This window comes from Oculina patagonica, chromosome 4 (genome assembly GCF_052425735.1).
Source record: "Oculina patagonica isolate OP01 chromosome 4, crgOcupat, whole genome shotgun sequence".
NCBI lineage: Eukaryota > Metazoa > Cnidaria > Anthozoa > Scleractinia > Oculinidae > Oculina > Oculina patagonica.
Window position 1 is genome coordinate 14875774 of NC_135761.1, and position 15383 is coordinate 14891156.

A 15383-nucleotide genomic window follows, 5' to 3' on the forward strand; every position below is an offset into this window, starting at 1 on the left:
AAAATAAGCCCACATTAATTTCTGATAGGGGGATCCGTACCCGGCCTCCCCGGTCGTTTCCCCTGGATCCGCCACTGCTGGTAACAGTAGTTCCGCTAACGAATGTTGTTGGTTGCTATCTTTTCGATAACCTTTGTGGTAGTCCCATCTGTACTCAAACTGTGGAAACGTCAGTTTTTTTAAAACCTCATTTCTTAACCCTTGGACGTACAAACAAATTCATACCCCCACCATAGTACAAGGAGGGGGGGGGGGGGTTGAAACTCCTTTCCAGGATTTAATGCGCAGACAAACTATTACGTACAGAGCAGAACGCCTTTAGCTTACTTTACAAGATGACATAACTTTTGTTGGCTGTGTCTTAAGCCTGCTCTCACCCAGACGATAACATTAGATGCAATACCACATGATTTTAAGCACCATTATCACTTTTTCGAATGGTTTTTCTGCATTCACAATATAAATGGCGATTAAGATAAAGTTGAAGTTTATAGTTTGGAAGTTACCTTTATGGAATTAACATCAGAGATCGCAGTTTGATATTTTTTCTTTCCTTGCTGTACGGCAGATTAAAATATCCAATGATAAATGGAAAAAATTTCCTTGTGCTGCGTGGCACTTCGGACTTGTGCGTCTTGCAGGGCGTGTCCGTTTGCATTAAAATGCTCTGCGACAGGAAATCCCGGCAGGTTCTTCTCAATGCTGCGGAGATGCTCACCGAAGCGTTCTCTTAATGTCCGGCCTGTCTCGCCGATGTAGATGGCGGAGCAACGGCGGCAAGAGATGGCATATACCAAGAACTCAAATTTGTTTTCATGGCGCAAGCGAACGTTTTTAACTGAAATCCTGACTTTCCACTGATGAAGGGCTAAGCCCGAAACGTCTGGAACTTTTAACTTTTTTAAGGCACTTTAAACTCATTTAGTGAGAATTTTATTATATATTTTGATTAAAATATCCCTCTGGCAGGTTGTAACAGCCGGGCTGACGCTGTTATCACCTGTTCTCTTCAACATACCAGGAAATGTGAAGAGGTCAAGACCACTTGTAAATTCATTAACACTGAGACACTGAGATAACATAGATAACTGTCTGAAAGTTGACAGAATAACAATAAGGACACAAACTGATTTATGGTAAGTGAATAAAAATTTCTATTTCTACTAATTTTACGGTTTCCTCAGTGGCATAACAAAGTTATTAATCTCGAAAATAAATAGCTTGTCATGAATAATCGAAATTTACTAGTTTAAAGCTCTATTTTGAAAGAGATTGATCGTTGGTAATCGGAAACCTCATGTGTCAGTTTTAGCATTACTTCACTTTCTCTCTGTCTCGCCGATTTTAATACGCATACGTGGATAGTTCTAAATATTTCTTTGGAATTTTGCAATGTTTCTTAGCCCTAGATCAATTTTTTTCTTAATTCTATGTAATTTAGCCGGTTGTTTGTTGTCGACTCGTTTTATTTGTCGAAAATTATTTCTCTAATCTGTCGAGGACCTAACCATTCCTAGCATACTGGCCCCTCAGCAATGTCATAGTACATCGCTCTTAGTTAATTCTTGCTATAAAATGCAATGATGAATATGTAGAAGTTGTGTAAATCAACCTTTGACTGTAACTTTCTTCTTTATAAGGTCATGGTCCGTGTTGCGCTTGTTCTGATTGTCTTGTGTGTTTTTTCAAAAAGAGGTAAGTTATTATCGGCTCTACAATTACATGTAGTTCACATTTATATAGTCACCAGAGGCCTTAAACTCGTTCATTCCCAGTGGCTCCAACGTATATATTAATGAACAACGTCGAAAAAGCAAACATTATGACCAGGAATAATGTTATTTTTGTCGAGGGATGAGGCCCAAGTGATAATCCACTTGTCTCTTTGTACCAACTGCAGGAAATCGTTAAAATTATCTAACTAGTTGTACCTATCGGTAAGTGCCAACGAGCGAAATACTCATGTTTGTTCATAAGAACAGATATTGAATGGTTTTTGATAGAACTATATTTGAAATGACCAAAATATGGTAAATTGTATTTAAGGTAATATGTGAAAAAGTGCTATTTCTCTGGTGTTCATAAATGACACAGGCTTGATAGCCTGCGTAGCAGGCGCTGTAGTTTCCAGCGAGCGTATTCTCGCGATCGCGCACTCTTTTAAACACACTAAAAAACGTACACAGATGTCTGCTACGCAGGCTACGGGTTTGACAGATTGATAACTCTTGACAAATCTTTAAATTCTTTTCAACGTTAAAATGTCACAAAATGTAGGCAATAAATGAGGTTTAATCACTGTTTTTTAAATACAACACGCGATGGTTTAAATGTTTCGTCCACAAAAGGGATAGTTGCATTTCAAGAACTTCTTATAAATCAAATCCCAAAATCAAAACTGCCAAGATGCTTTTTTAAAAATAATTTTTAGTAATCAGAGACAGTAATGCACAGGTCAGGTTTCAGTCTCGCATGCGAAGTGTCATGTTCAGTTACGCAAAACTTGAAAATTTTGAACAGAAAACAAAACTTGAACGGTCAAGGATTATTTGGAGACAAAATTTTTATTCAAGTTAACATTACAATTGCCGTTAGAAGCAAAAAACTTTTGACTTTCTTGTGTGTATGACATGCAGTAATTTTAGTGAGCGTCGCTTTGTATTGATGTTATTCCTATGCGGAGCGAAAATGCGTGCCAAAAAAAATATAAACGGTATTTGATTTGGAATAAATCATCGGTCAAACAATTACTATAAACACAATCAACACTAAAAGGAAGCATTTACCCGACTTCAGCATTCTCATAAGTCAAGAAAACTCTATTTGAAGTCAACAGTCCGCTTTTGATTTTCATGTCTCTCTTCGATCGTAAATCAACGGACTCCAAAGTCGAAAGATTATTTCATCGATTTGAAGACCTTGATGTTCATTTTTTCGGCGGTCGAATATTCTGTAGGGTATTCTCTTCCGATTTATAATTCCCTAAAGGTGTATTTATCGGTAAAGGGATGAATGACCACATTGAAAATTTTAACAGCGAGCCGCGTGGACGCCATTTTGGTCATTTGCTCTCTAGCAAGGAGTGAGAGACTGGGAACCAGTTGGGAAGAACAATACAACCCAAATATGGGGTTTACTTACACCCAAATATGGTAAAAAAAAAGTCCCTTACGCAGAACTTAAGATTTTCTCTGCCTATACACTCATACGCACACGGCTCTATGATTCTGCCGCCTCGACACCCTCGCCTCTTGACTCGGCTTTCTCGTTGGCAATAAGGTTAATTCTTTATTTTTTATGTAAAAGTGGGAGGAGACATCGGCAGACATCGAAATCGAAATTCCTTAAATTCCCACACAAACTCGTGAAATCGTGATACCTTTTTTCTCAATATCCAAAATGGCAGATTCCACTGCGAAAACGTCTATTAAAGTGTACAGTCGACATGGTAATGACCAGTTTTATTGACATTTATTCAGAGCCGAACAACTACAACTACAACAACAACAACAACAACAACGGTAAAAATGTGCTCAAGATATTTCGGATTTTGTGTTTATATCAGAAGAACTGGTTGACATTTTCATAACCGCCAGCATAATACCGGTTAAACATTCTACAATAATTCATAATTTTGGCTAAAGGATATTAGTTCCCTTCCTAACCCCTTTCCGTCCTTTTGCATTAAGATGCGAACGGATTCAAAGTCACTGGAGGCGATGTGGAATACTTCCAATATAATAAGACCTTGATACTTCAGCTGCAGTTGGACGGACCCCAGGAAAGCGAAGGAGGAGGAGGCCAAGGAGGGAGAAGCCAAGCAGGGGGTATCGACCATAGGCCTTATCACGGTTTTCGACGCCACCTTGACGAGTTGGCAAAGCGGGTAGAAATTACAGTGTTTGTATGGGAATCCGACGGCAAATATCTTTTACAAAAATTGAATTCTGGACAACTTATGAATTGTAAAGTTAAGGTACTAGGCAAAAGTTTTTATTTGCCAATTGAAGGATGTAGCTAGGCTAGAAAGCGTTCAGTTACGTTTTTAATTTCCCATACATTTGTCTATGATTTTTCCCGCGAACAGCGTCAATCATGCGGGGAAAAAAAACTAGACAAATGTATTGGAAAATTAAAAACGTAACTGAACGCTTTCTAGCCCAGCTACATCCTTCAAACTCGGCAAATAAAAACTTTTGCCTGGAATCTTAACTTTACAATTTATAAGTTGTCCAGAATTCAATTTTTGTAAAAGATATTTGCCGTCGGATTCCCATAAAAACACTGTAATTTCTACCCGCTTTGCCTACTCGTCAAGATGGCGCCGAAAACCGTGATAAGGCCTTTAAACAATTGAACTAACAATTGAACTAAAAACCCGAGGTTTTTTATGAGGAAATAGTCAACGAGGCGTAGCCGAGTTGACTACTGCTCATAAAAAACGAGGGAAAGCAGTCTAATTGCTTTAGCAGACACTCTAAAGGGTTGATTTCTATCAGCCGATAGTTCCTCGACAGAAACACTCATTGTTTAAATAGACAACGATAAGAGACCATTCATCCACACGCAACTGTTTATTTGTCGCATCTGTTTGGAGTGTTAGCTCAGTAAAATCTGAAAGACTACGTTTAAAACATTTTTCGTTCTTTTTTATTTCCTTTTAGAATTCACCAATGAAGAACAGATGGGTTTGGATACACATAACAAATTCCGTAAAATACATGGAGTTCCTCTGATGACACTAGACCGGCAAATGTGTGATCAGGCTAAAGCATACGCCCAAAAAATTGCCCAGCTGGGGGAGCTTAAGCACTCCTCAAAAGAGGAAAGAGAGGAACAAGGCGAAAACCTTTCCATGGGATGTTCCACCAACAAGGCACAAGCTATGGAAGAAGCTGTGACAAACTGGTAGGTGACAAAGAATGCTTACTGCAAATTGTACGGAATTGTTTTTTTTTTTTGTCTGTGCTAGTTTTACTCAATGACATTGAACAAAACAATTAGATCAATTTATTATCAAATAGCTGTATACTTCTTATCTGAGAATGCAGCTAGGTTTAGGATAATATTACACATATGTTTAGGAGGTGTAGACATGTGCCTTTACTAAACCAAGTTTGATTAAAGGTAGCGGTCCTTCTAGCCCATTTATTTTCTGATCTAGTAAATTCGGATTGTTTGAATCTATGTGTGAGGTGGAACGAAAATACAGAAAAAGGTCGAGCCACGACGACATAGGGGCAGCGGACAGAGGTAACTGACCAATGCAATTTCACTCAAATAGAACGAAAATCTGAAACTAGCTTCAGTTACCAATCTGAACGATCCATCATCTGAGGTGAATTGGTCGGATTGCAATCTGAGACTGGCTTGTCCATGAATGGAACAAGAAATCTAATTTTCGAACGCAAAATCTGGATTTAGAATGGTCGGTTTCTGTAACTTCCATCTTTCATTAGTTGGTAGGCACACTGAACTGCAGCCTTATTTATTTTAGGTACAACGAGGTCTGTAATCCCGGATATAATTTCAATGGTGACGGCAAAAGCACCGGGACAGGCCATTTTACCCAAGTGGCGTGGAAAACAAGCACGCAGCTTGGTATTGGACGAGCTGAAACAACACGGAACGGCATGCAGTGTGCGTATATTGTCGGCAGATACCAACCTGCAGGAAACTTTTTTGGGAAGTTTGCAGAAAATGTTCAAAGGGGTAGCTTTGACGCTGCCAGTTACTGCGCCTCACTTCGAGACAAATCATCATTTGAAGACCAAGGACAAGCAGTGTTTGAAAAAACTGGGTATCCGGAGTTTCGTGATCAGCGTGAACCTGTATTTAGCTGAAGAAGACTTCTGTTGTCCACAAGTGCTTTTTTATGGAAAACGAATTACTATAATTATATGTAACACATGTTATATATATAATTACTTGTCTTAATTAAAATAAGGTTGAAAAACGAGTCACAGTTGTGGAATTGTCTGGTTACTTACTCAGAGAACTCTTATGATTTACTCACTAGAGGATGGTTTCCATGTTTAAGAAAATAATATAATGCAAGTTTTAGGACTTGAAAAGCTGCTAGTGGATTTTCTACACCTCCAACGTTCATTTTTTTTCTCACAGGACATAGGAAAACCATTTCCAAGTTCAGTGGTTTAGAATATAGAATTAAAAATGAGTACAGAACTTAACTGAAAGTTTAGAAGACTAATAAATTTCAACAATAGCTTCTTCATCTGTTGCCACTGTCTAAATTTCTTTTTTCTGTTCACCACTAAATTTTTGTGAATCTAATTGTTTCTTCTTTTTTTTAATTCAGCTAAACCCCTACCCTTCACAATTCCTCAACGATTTTAGGGTTGCAACTCCAAATTGCGCCTGTAAACTAGCTTTGATTTCAGTGCTATTTAATATTATTTTAGAGTGATATCGCCAGAGGTTTCGAACTTGCGATAAACAAAACAAAAAACAGGACCATCCTTGTCTTTATAAGGCGTGTGTACATGCACTAGTAGAAACATTATGTTCAATTTATAAAGTTTCATAGAAATTCTAGCAATATCGCGCTCTTATAAACCTCAAATTCTAGCTGGCTGCAGTGTGAACGCGATAAAAATTACCGTGAAAATCTGGATAAGCACTTTAAATTGCCTTTGTATATGGGCCTTGCCACTATGCGATACTTGGAGCTTTTGAATGTACGTGCGTAAATTCAAACATTGCATTTCAATTGTCGTCTAGCAAATATGATGAAATAAATCAAAACAAGCTTTCCTTCCAACCTCAAACTGCTTCACGTTCATTTATGTATTCTTTTTCAAACTCAAAAAATTGCTTGCAACTAAATGAGCCCGAAATAAGGCAGCAGAGATCAGCAGACCTCTGTAACAGTATCAAAAAAATGAGAGAAAAGCAACGACATCTTATAATTGTCCATGTGTTCCCCTGCAAAACATTTGCCCACCTTTTTCGTTAATTTACCCGATACACATCACAATAGGTTTTGCGATTTTACTTTGTTTCGTATAACAGCCGAAGCGAGACTAGTTCTGTTTAGGATACCAGGAAATGGGGAGTGGTCAAGATCACTGGTAAATTAAGTAATACTTGATAACTTTAGAGAATCTTTCGACAAGATAATTGCTACTAATTAACATTTGCAAAAATTGACGAGCAGCGTTAAGGTCACAAACTAAAAGATGGTAAATCGATACAAAATTTTTAGACATTTCTACCCTTTACATAAGTTGCGGCTTCTTTGAAGGGTAACAGCTATATAAATTTGAAAAACAATAGCTTGAATGACTTCAGGTTCGATAGTAAAAACGTTCGACATACCTTTGACAGGTTATAACAGTCGAAGCGAGACTAGTTCTGTTTAGGATACCAGGAAATGGGGAGTGGTCAAGATCACTGGAAAATTAAGAAATGCTTAAAAGCTTTAGGGGAATTTACAGACAAGATAATTGCTGCTAAACATTTGCGAAAATTGACGATAAGCCAAAATTAGGCAAACATCCCCCCACCCCCTTTAAGCTTAAATTCCCTGAATACACCTCTGAAGAGGTTCTGGATTTTACTTTGTTTCGTATAACAGCCGAAGCGTTACTTGTTCTGTTTAGAATACCAGGAAATGGGCAGTGGTCAAGATGACACTAGTAAATGAAGTAATACTTGATAACTTTAGAGAATCTATCGACAAGATAATTGCAACTAGTTTTTTGGCGAAAATCAAACGGATTAGCTTAAATAGATACAGAATTTTCAAATTATTTCACCTATATACATAAAGTACGGCTCCCTGGAAGCGATAACAGCTAACTAAATCTGAAAACACTGTTCGATGTTAAAAAACGTTCAACATGCCTTTAACACGTTATAACAGCCGAAGCGAGACTAGTCCTGTTTAGGATACCAGGAAATGGGGAGTGGTCAAGATCACTGGTAAATTAAGTATACTTAAATGAGGGATACAGACAAGATAATTGCTACAGTTGACGACGTTAAGGACCTGAAATGAGATTGACATTTCTACCCTACATTACGGCCTTTGAAGGGTAACAGCTAAATAAATCTGAAAAACAAATAGCTTGAATGATTTTAGTTTGATAGTTAAACGTTCATGCCTTTGACAGGTTTAACAGCCGAAGCGAGACTAATTTGTTTAGGATACCAGGAAATGGGGAGTGGTCGAGATCACTGGTCAATTAAGTAATACTTGATAGCTTTGGAGAATCTATCGAAAGGATAATTGCTACAAAACATTTTTAAGAATCGATGTATAAGCTTCAAGGACACAAACTGAAATATGGTAAATCGATACAGAATTTTAAAAATTTCTACCCTCTAGCCTATACATAAAGTACGGCTCCCTTGAAGCGATAACGGCTATCTAAATCTTAAAAACAAATGGCTTTTAAAGAATAATTTTAAGTTCGATGTTAAAAACGTTCAACATGCCTTTAACACGTTATAACAGCCGAAGCGTAACTAGTTCTGTTTAGGAAACCAGGAAATGGGGAGTGGTCGAGATCACTGGTAAATTAATATATAGACAAGGTTATTGCTACTAAACATTTGCGAAAATTGACGATCGTTGTTAAGGACACAAACTGAAAGTATAGTAAATAGATACAATTTTTTTACCCTTTGCATAAATAACGGCTCCTTTGGAGGAATGACAGCTATATAAATCTGAAAAACACTAATAGCTCGAATAATTTTAAGTTCGATGTTAAAAACGTTCGTGCCTTTGACGGGTTATAACAGCCGAAGCGAGACAAGTTCTGTTTAGGATACCAGGAAATGGGGAGTGGTCGAGATCACTGGTCAATTAAGTAATGATTAGACGACTAGGCCTGAAAATCTATCGACAGCGCCACTGTTACAACCAGCTGTGACTCGAAATTGACAGAACAACATTAATATCGCAAAGGGGAAGATGGTAAGTAGGCAAAAAAAGTTTAGACATTTCTTCACGGTTTTCAGAAGGAGATAAGCATAAGTATAAATATAAATCTGAAAAACAAATGGCTTAAATTATGAAATTAAATTGATTTAAAGGAGCAATGTCACGGTATTTTAAGTCATTTTTTCTGATTCCTTTCAAATTGAAGGAAACCTCAAAATAGTAGTTTTCTAATGTAGAAAAACGACAAAGGAGTAAAAAAAATGCGGAAATAACCAAGAATGGTTTCGACTGATAAAGTTTAAGACAAATTTCGAACGACAATTTTGAAAAAACTTTGCCAATTTTCAACATCTGTTGTCCGTGCCGTAACTCCTTTAAGAATTACTGGAAACAAATACGTTTAACATATTGAATGGAACGGATCGCTGCTAGAAAAAGATATAAAACTATAACTACATTGCTGATCCTAGCAGTATACAGGACGCGTGTCACTTTCACCAGTAAAATGGCCCAGCTCACCGAGTCTCTCGTAGCTCAGTTGGTTAGAGCGCCCAACCGGTATCTGGGAGGCCATGGTTCGACCGTCGGGGACCGTTTTTCTCCCATGCTCGAGTCATGTTGAACCTTCTCTTCATTATTTATTACCGAGCTTAAATTTACCATCTTTATTATATTACTAACTATAAAGTTCCTGCGTTCACTCTACTTTTATTCTAAGTAATCCTTTGAGTATTACGCGATGTTGCGTAACCAAGCACGATTTTTGTTTTAAATTCTATTGAATTAAGCTTCTTGTTTATCTGAGGTTTAAATAACACTTGTCGCCCCCAAGTAATTTATATGGAAATTCGAGCCTTGCTAAACTAAAAGTAGATTTTCCGCTGCTTGTTTTTTTATTATAAAGTGCATTGAAAATGTACGGTTATCATTAAGCAGCCACTGACTGTAACTTTGTTTCTTATAAGATCATGGTTCGCGTTGCTCTGGTTTTATTTGTCTGGTGCGCATTTGCAAAAAGAGGTAAGTATGTACTATGAAATTGCATGAAGTTCACGTTTACTTCTGTTCTATTATCACCTCAGGTCATAACATCCTAGTAGTCCCAATGTTAAAATCTTACTAAAAAAAAATCGAAAAGAAAATTTTGCCAAAAAACGAGATAACAAACAGCGTCAAACGAAAGTACTTTGCAATGGCTTCCATTTAAATGGCAACAAAGTATCGTTTTACGTTCAGACTCAAACATCAATCACAATTACATTTCAATTTCTCAATTGTGTCTGGTTTGCGAGGAGCTTTCCAGTTCTTTATATTTCAGTGCGTCGTTTAGCGTGTCTAGCCAGATAAAACCAAGTTAAATAACAGAACGATTTGCCCATGGTTTTGTTTATATTTATGACTTGTGGCTAGGTTTGGAATTGAAGAAAAAAAAATTGTGCAGACAATACCTTATTGGTTTTTTTTGTTTCTTTTCTTTGTTTATTTGTTTATATGGAAAAGTTGTCCCTGGTAGTAAGGTTGTTCTCCATACCGAGTCACTGACAAAATACAATAGGTGGTTACGTGTTTTCATGCAACAAATTAAACCAATAGAAACATTGCGATTACGTAATCCATGCATAGTGTATGAGCGAAAAACAAAAGATGTGTAGGGTCGTGGACCTTCCAACATAAATCCGGCGTGGCCTTTTCGTTTGCCCTTTTATGTTTGCCGGGCATTTCCCTCTATTAACTATGCTCCGGCCGAAAGAGTTTTCATACTAGCTGCGAACCGTTTACATGAGGTCCATGAGAAATCACAAAGTTGGCTCTTCGGGCAGGGTGACTCTGGGATGCTTACTTAAGGAGAGTGATCGTCAAGACATCGGCCCGTTTTTTAGTTTGCTATTTTGGTTAAGCTACGGTGGTATTTTGCATGAGTTCCTGTCCAAACGCTTTTACGTCCTTTTCTCTATTCAGGTGTGAACGGAATCAAAGCGACTGTCACAGGAGGGAATGTACAATTGTCACCTGATCAAAAGACCTTGACACTTCAGCTGCAGTTGGACGGAACCACAGGGACACCAATGACCACTGGTGGAGGCGGAGTCACAGGAGCAGTCACAGGAGCAGTCACAGGAGCAGGCGCAGGAGCAGGCGGAGGTATATACCTTAGTTTGCTTCAAATGGTTTCTCTATAATTTACAGTTGCTCAGGGCCGTAACTTGCAGGAGGCAACTTGCCTCGTCTTGATTTTAATAGTCTGGCGGCTAAGCTCCTGAATTGTGCAATTTTTGATACAAGCCCGAAACTTTGCAGGATTACAAGCATTCACATACAAATCAATTCTCGATATAGTGCCAACGCCAATTTCCTATTTTCAGCTAGTAAACAGCAATGAAATTTTCAGCCAAGAGGCCCCTCCCCCACGAAGTACTTCTTTTTGCGCCTTTATACACCTTTTATTGTGGATTTTATTTCAAAACGCCTTTATACACCTTTTATTGTGGATTTTATTTCAAAAATACAGATATGAATGCTTTAAATTAGGCTTACAGTTTATATGTTTTTTAATTAACCATCTTTTTTATACCAATAAAATTTTATACTTGCATCAAAAAGTGCACAATTCAACCAAAATTTCGAGCTAAGCCGCCGGACTATAACCCCAAATTAAAGACAAAATACGTTTAGTTGGGAAAAAAATCCCCAGTTCAACAAAATTTATTTTTCTCCAGAAATACATTATTGAAAATGTTTAAGAAAGAGTATTTGAGCTGATTGTTTTGATAATTTTCTGGAGGGCATGCCGTCAGAACTGGCTCCAATCAAGATCTTGCCTCGTCTATGTTAAAGATCTGGTTACGGCCCTGTTGCTTCTGTATTTAACGCAACTACCTACAATATCAACTCGACTGAAAACTGAAGTCTTACGTTTGAAACACTTTCTTCCAGAATTCACTTCTGACGAAAAAGTGGGATTGGCAATGCATAATAAATTCCGAGGAGTACATGGAGTTCCCCTGATGACACTGGACAGACAAATGTGTGATCAGGCTAAAGAATACGCCCAAAAACTCGCCCAGCTTGGGACGCTCCAGCACGCTTCTAAACAGGAAAGAGAGGGACAAGGCGAAAACCTTTCCTATGGATGTAGCTCTAACCAGGCACAAACCGTGGAGGAAGCCGTGACAAACTGGTGAGATTTGTTATATTATATTTTTCTTCATAATCAAAGACCATATCATATTCATATCTCTGAGTTGAGAATGTTGTGAGTGATTACAATTTGCCATCATCTAAAAGGGTCTCAATGGGGTTAACCGTTAGCCGTAAAACGGCCAAAAATTTAAATCGGTCAGTAAGTTTAAATAAAACCGACTAGATCACTACGTCGTCCCAGAACGGTCCTAAGACCTAAAATATGTTTTTTTAAAAAAATGGAAATTAATTTTTAACTTTTAAAAACAATGAAAATTAATTAAATTCTGTTAATCATAATGGAAATAAATTAACCGTTAACTTTAACAGAGTCAAAATTTTAACCGTTAACCGTAAACGCCGCCACCCCATTGAGACCCTCATCTAATGCTGGCTAAAACTACCGCGTACTCAGAATTGTTACTTCAGTCTCAGTAGACTATTTATAAAAGACTGGTTTTAATTGGAAACATAAGTATACCCATAATCACAAGCATATACCGGTATCTGCCTTGTTTCAACAAAAGGTGCCCAGTAGACTGACAGAAGGGCCTACAATTCACTGGCACGTCCACCTTTTATCACACCAGTGTAGACATATCCCATGCCTTGGAGAATACAGCCGATCAAGACGCTAGAAAGTTGTTGCATATTCTGTGGTTTCTCACAGGTCACTTCCACGGAGGTTTCCCGGCGTTAATCACGTCTTAAATGTTTTCCCGCCGAAAGCCTAAGCTGCAGCTCGCGCTAGGTAGTTTTCATATGCCCGCTCGTTTAGATTTTTTAAAAAAATGGTAAAAGATGAATGATAATTCAAATTGTAATTATTAATTATGTACTGAGATTTACTCTTTGCAGAGTCGGTTATGTAAAAATAGTTCATCACAATATCGAGAAACAATCTGATTGGTCATACGATTTTTCTCACTAGCGAAAAAGAGATCGTATGAGCAATCGTATGGCCTCATACGAAATGTTTCGTTAGTGAGAAAAATCGTTTCGGTTGTAACCTGCCATTTTACGAGTCCGTGTCTCGCTAATCTTGGCTTCTAGAGTGCTTCTAAGAGTGTAAAATGCTGTTTGTATTTAATTCGGAATAAAATAGCATCACTTAATGATCTGTACTCACAGAAAGGTTCAGTATATTAGACTTACACTGAAAAGATTAAATAAAAGAAATTGAAGTAGTAAATATAACATAAATGTAAAATTGAGCCAAAGCATTATCATTGACAAAACTTAACACGTTTAAATCGATTTCGGATTCCCCGATGCAGAATGTTTTGAAAGGAACTTTGTTCGTGGGATATTAATTTCTCTGACTAAAAAATACTATCTAACTGAAAGACAGTTTTGGTATAGCTACTACACAATTAATAAAAAAGTGGCCAAATGAAAGACAGTTTTTACTCAAAATTATCGCAATGGCGTGAAAATGATTGCTAAATGCACAAACAACCACAAACTACAACTAGAACTCGATTTTGTTTATAAAGCAATGAATACTCGCCTTTAGAAGAACCTATAGGCCTTTAATTCCACTTCTATTTTGTCCTTTCACATTTACAACAGTTGGTGAGCAGCTATTTCGAATTTGCAGAGCAAATCTTTCATGTGCTCGCTCTTACAAAGCTGCAAAATGATTCCGCACGGAAAATACACTCGACTACTCATCTCGCAACGGATAACGCCTGCTGTGAGCGGGATGGATGGGAGAACATCGCCCGCTCCCGGAACCAATCAGATCGCAGGATTTGTAGAATACCGCGGCTCACTAAAGACCAAGAAAATGAAAACACAAGAACTGAAATAATTGATAAAATGTTGCCTTATTGCAGGAATTTCTAACGTTAAATAAAGAGCCACGGCAGATGGAAGAAACTGAACGCCTCCCTTAACGAGTTCAAAATCGCAGTGTGAAAGAAAGTTAACAAAGATCCGAAGGATATGAACCAAATGCCTTGCGTTCGTTAATGGCAAGCTAAGCTTTGCATGGTAATTTTAAAAAGATCAAGAATTACCGATTTAGCATCACGAAGGACACCTATACCATAATAGTTATTACCACATTTATATGAGTGCTGCAAGTACCGCGGCTAACTGACTTAGTATCATACTGGTTATCACGCTGCTGTCCTCACTTTTCGTCCACCTATGTTTTTTCACAGTCCCCTATTTTTTTCGTGAAGTCGTAGAGATCGATTGTTGCGGCCCATCGCACTTAACAAACGATCTCTACAACAACTTCACGGGAAAATAGGGGACTGTGAACAGTCTAGTTTTTGTGCAAAAACCAACAAGTGTAAGGGGGTGGTTGCTCTACCGTTTTCTCCTTGATTGTTTGTAGATATACTCAACCGCAGCTTTGATATTTTTTTTAGGTACAACGAAGTGTGTGATCCGGGATACAATTTTGCAAGAGGCCGTTTTAGTGGTGGAACAGGCCATTTTACCCAAGTGGTGTGGAAAGAAAGCACAGTACTTGGTATTGGACGAGCTGAAGTAGAACAAAACGGCATGAAGTGTGCGTATATCGTCGGCAGATATAAAATTGCAGGGAACATGATGGGGCAGTATGCAGAAAATGTGCCAAAGGGCAGCTTAAACAAAGCCAGTTACTGCTCATCAGTTTTTGACAAACCAGGGCCGACAGGAGTGAATGTTCCGGTTAAGAAAACTGGGCCAGCTGAATTTCGGAGTCAAACTGTATTGAGATGAAGACGTTCGAGACCCCTGTTACCCCGCAAACGTTACTATGGTTTCTTCGTGGAAAGTTTACTACAGTAAAAACTCGCGAGAAAGAACCTAATTTTTCCAGGTTAGCGTAAACAGGTTCTTACTTACAAGGTAGTTAACACAAATTTAGGTTCTTAATAGGTTCTTATTTTCTGAAGAAAAAAATTACAAAGTTGCTAATAGAACTTTCAGAGTACTGAACCTATTTCTTGTATGGAATTTTCCTACCAAATAAGTGTTTATGTAAAAATGAAGCACTAATCAGTCAGACCAAAACATTATATACATGTAATGCCTTGTCCAAACTGATTTTCCCAAAAGTAAACATATTTAATCAATATGTTTCCAAAGTTTTCTTATTTGCAAAATTTTATATAAGGCCGGGTTCTTATTTGCAAATTGTAGCCTAACAGGTTCTTAAATGTAAGTTTCTTACTCGCGGGTTTGTACTGTAGATGGCCCTCATATCTGTAACTTGCAATTGTCTTAAATTAAATAAAACTTGTGAGATTACATCAAATCGTGAGTTGCTATATTGAGTTCCCCAAAGTTGGTT

The 15383-nt window shown here is 37.8% G+C and overlaps 2 protein-coding genes across 2 annotated transcripts; both read left to right on the forward strand.

Annotated features, from left to right (window-relative positions):
• Positions 1–4672: 4672 nt before the first annotated feature.
• On the forward strand, positions 4673–5846 carry LOC144649670 (Golgi-associated plant pathogenesis-related protein 1-like). Its single transcript, XM_078509228.1, has 2 exons — positions 4673–4908; positions 5498–5846. Exons 1-2 carry the CDS (start codon positions 4685–4687, stop codon positions 5841–5843), a joined length of 570 nt encoding a protein of 189 aa, XP_078365354.1. The 5' UTR covers positions 4673–4684; the 3' UTR covers positions 5844–5846.
• Positions 5847–8894: 3048 nt separating this feature from the next.
• LOC144649659 (venom allergen 3-like) lies at positions 8895–15171 on the forward strand. The gene is made up of 5 exons (XM_078509216.1): positions 8895–8944; positions 9877–9931; positions 10871–11053; positions 11846–12089; positions 14473–15171. Exons 1-5 carry the CDS (start codon positions 8942–8944, stop codon positions 14807–14809), a joined length of 822 nt encoding a protein of 273 aa, XP_078365342.1. The 5' UTR covers positions 8895–8941; the 3' UTR covers positions 14810–15171.
• The last annotated feature ends 212 nt before the right edge of the window (positions 15172–15383 follow it).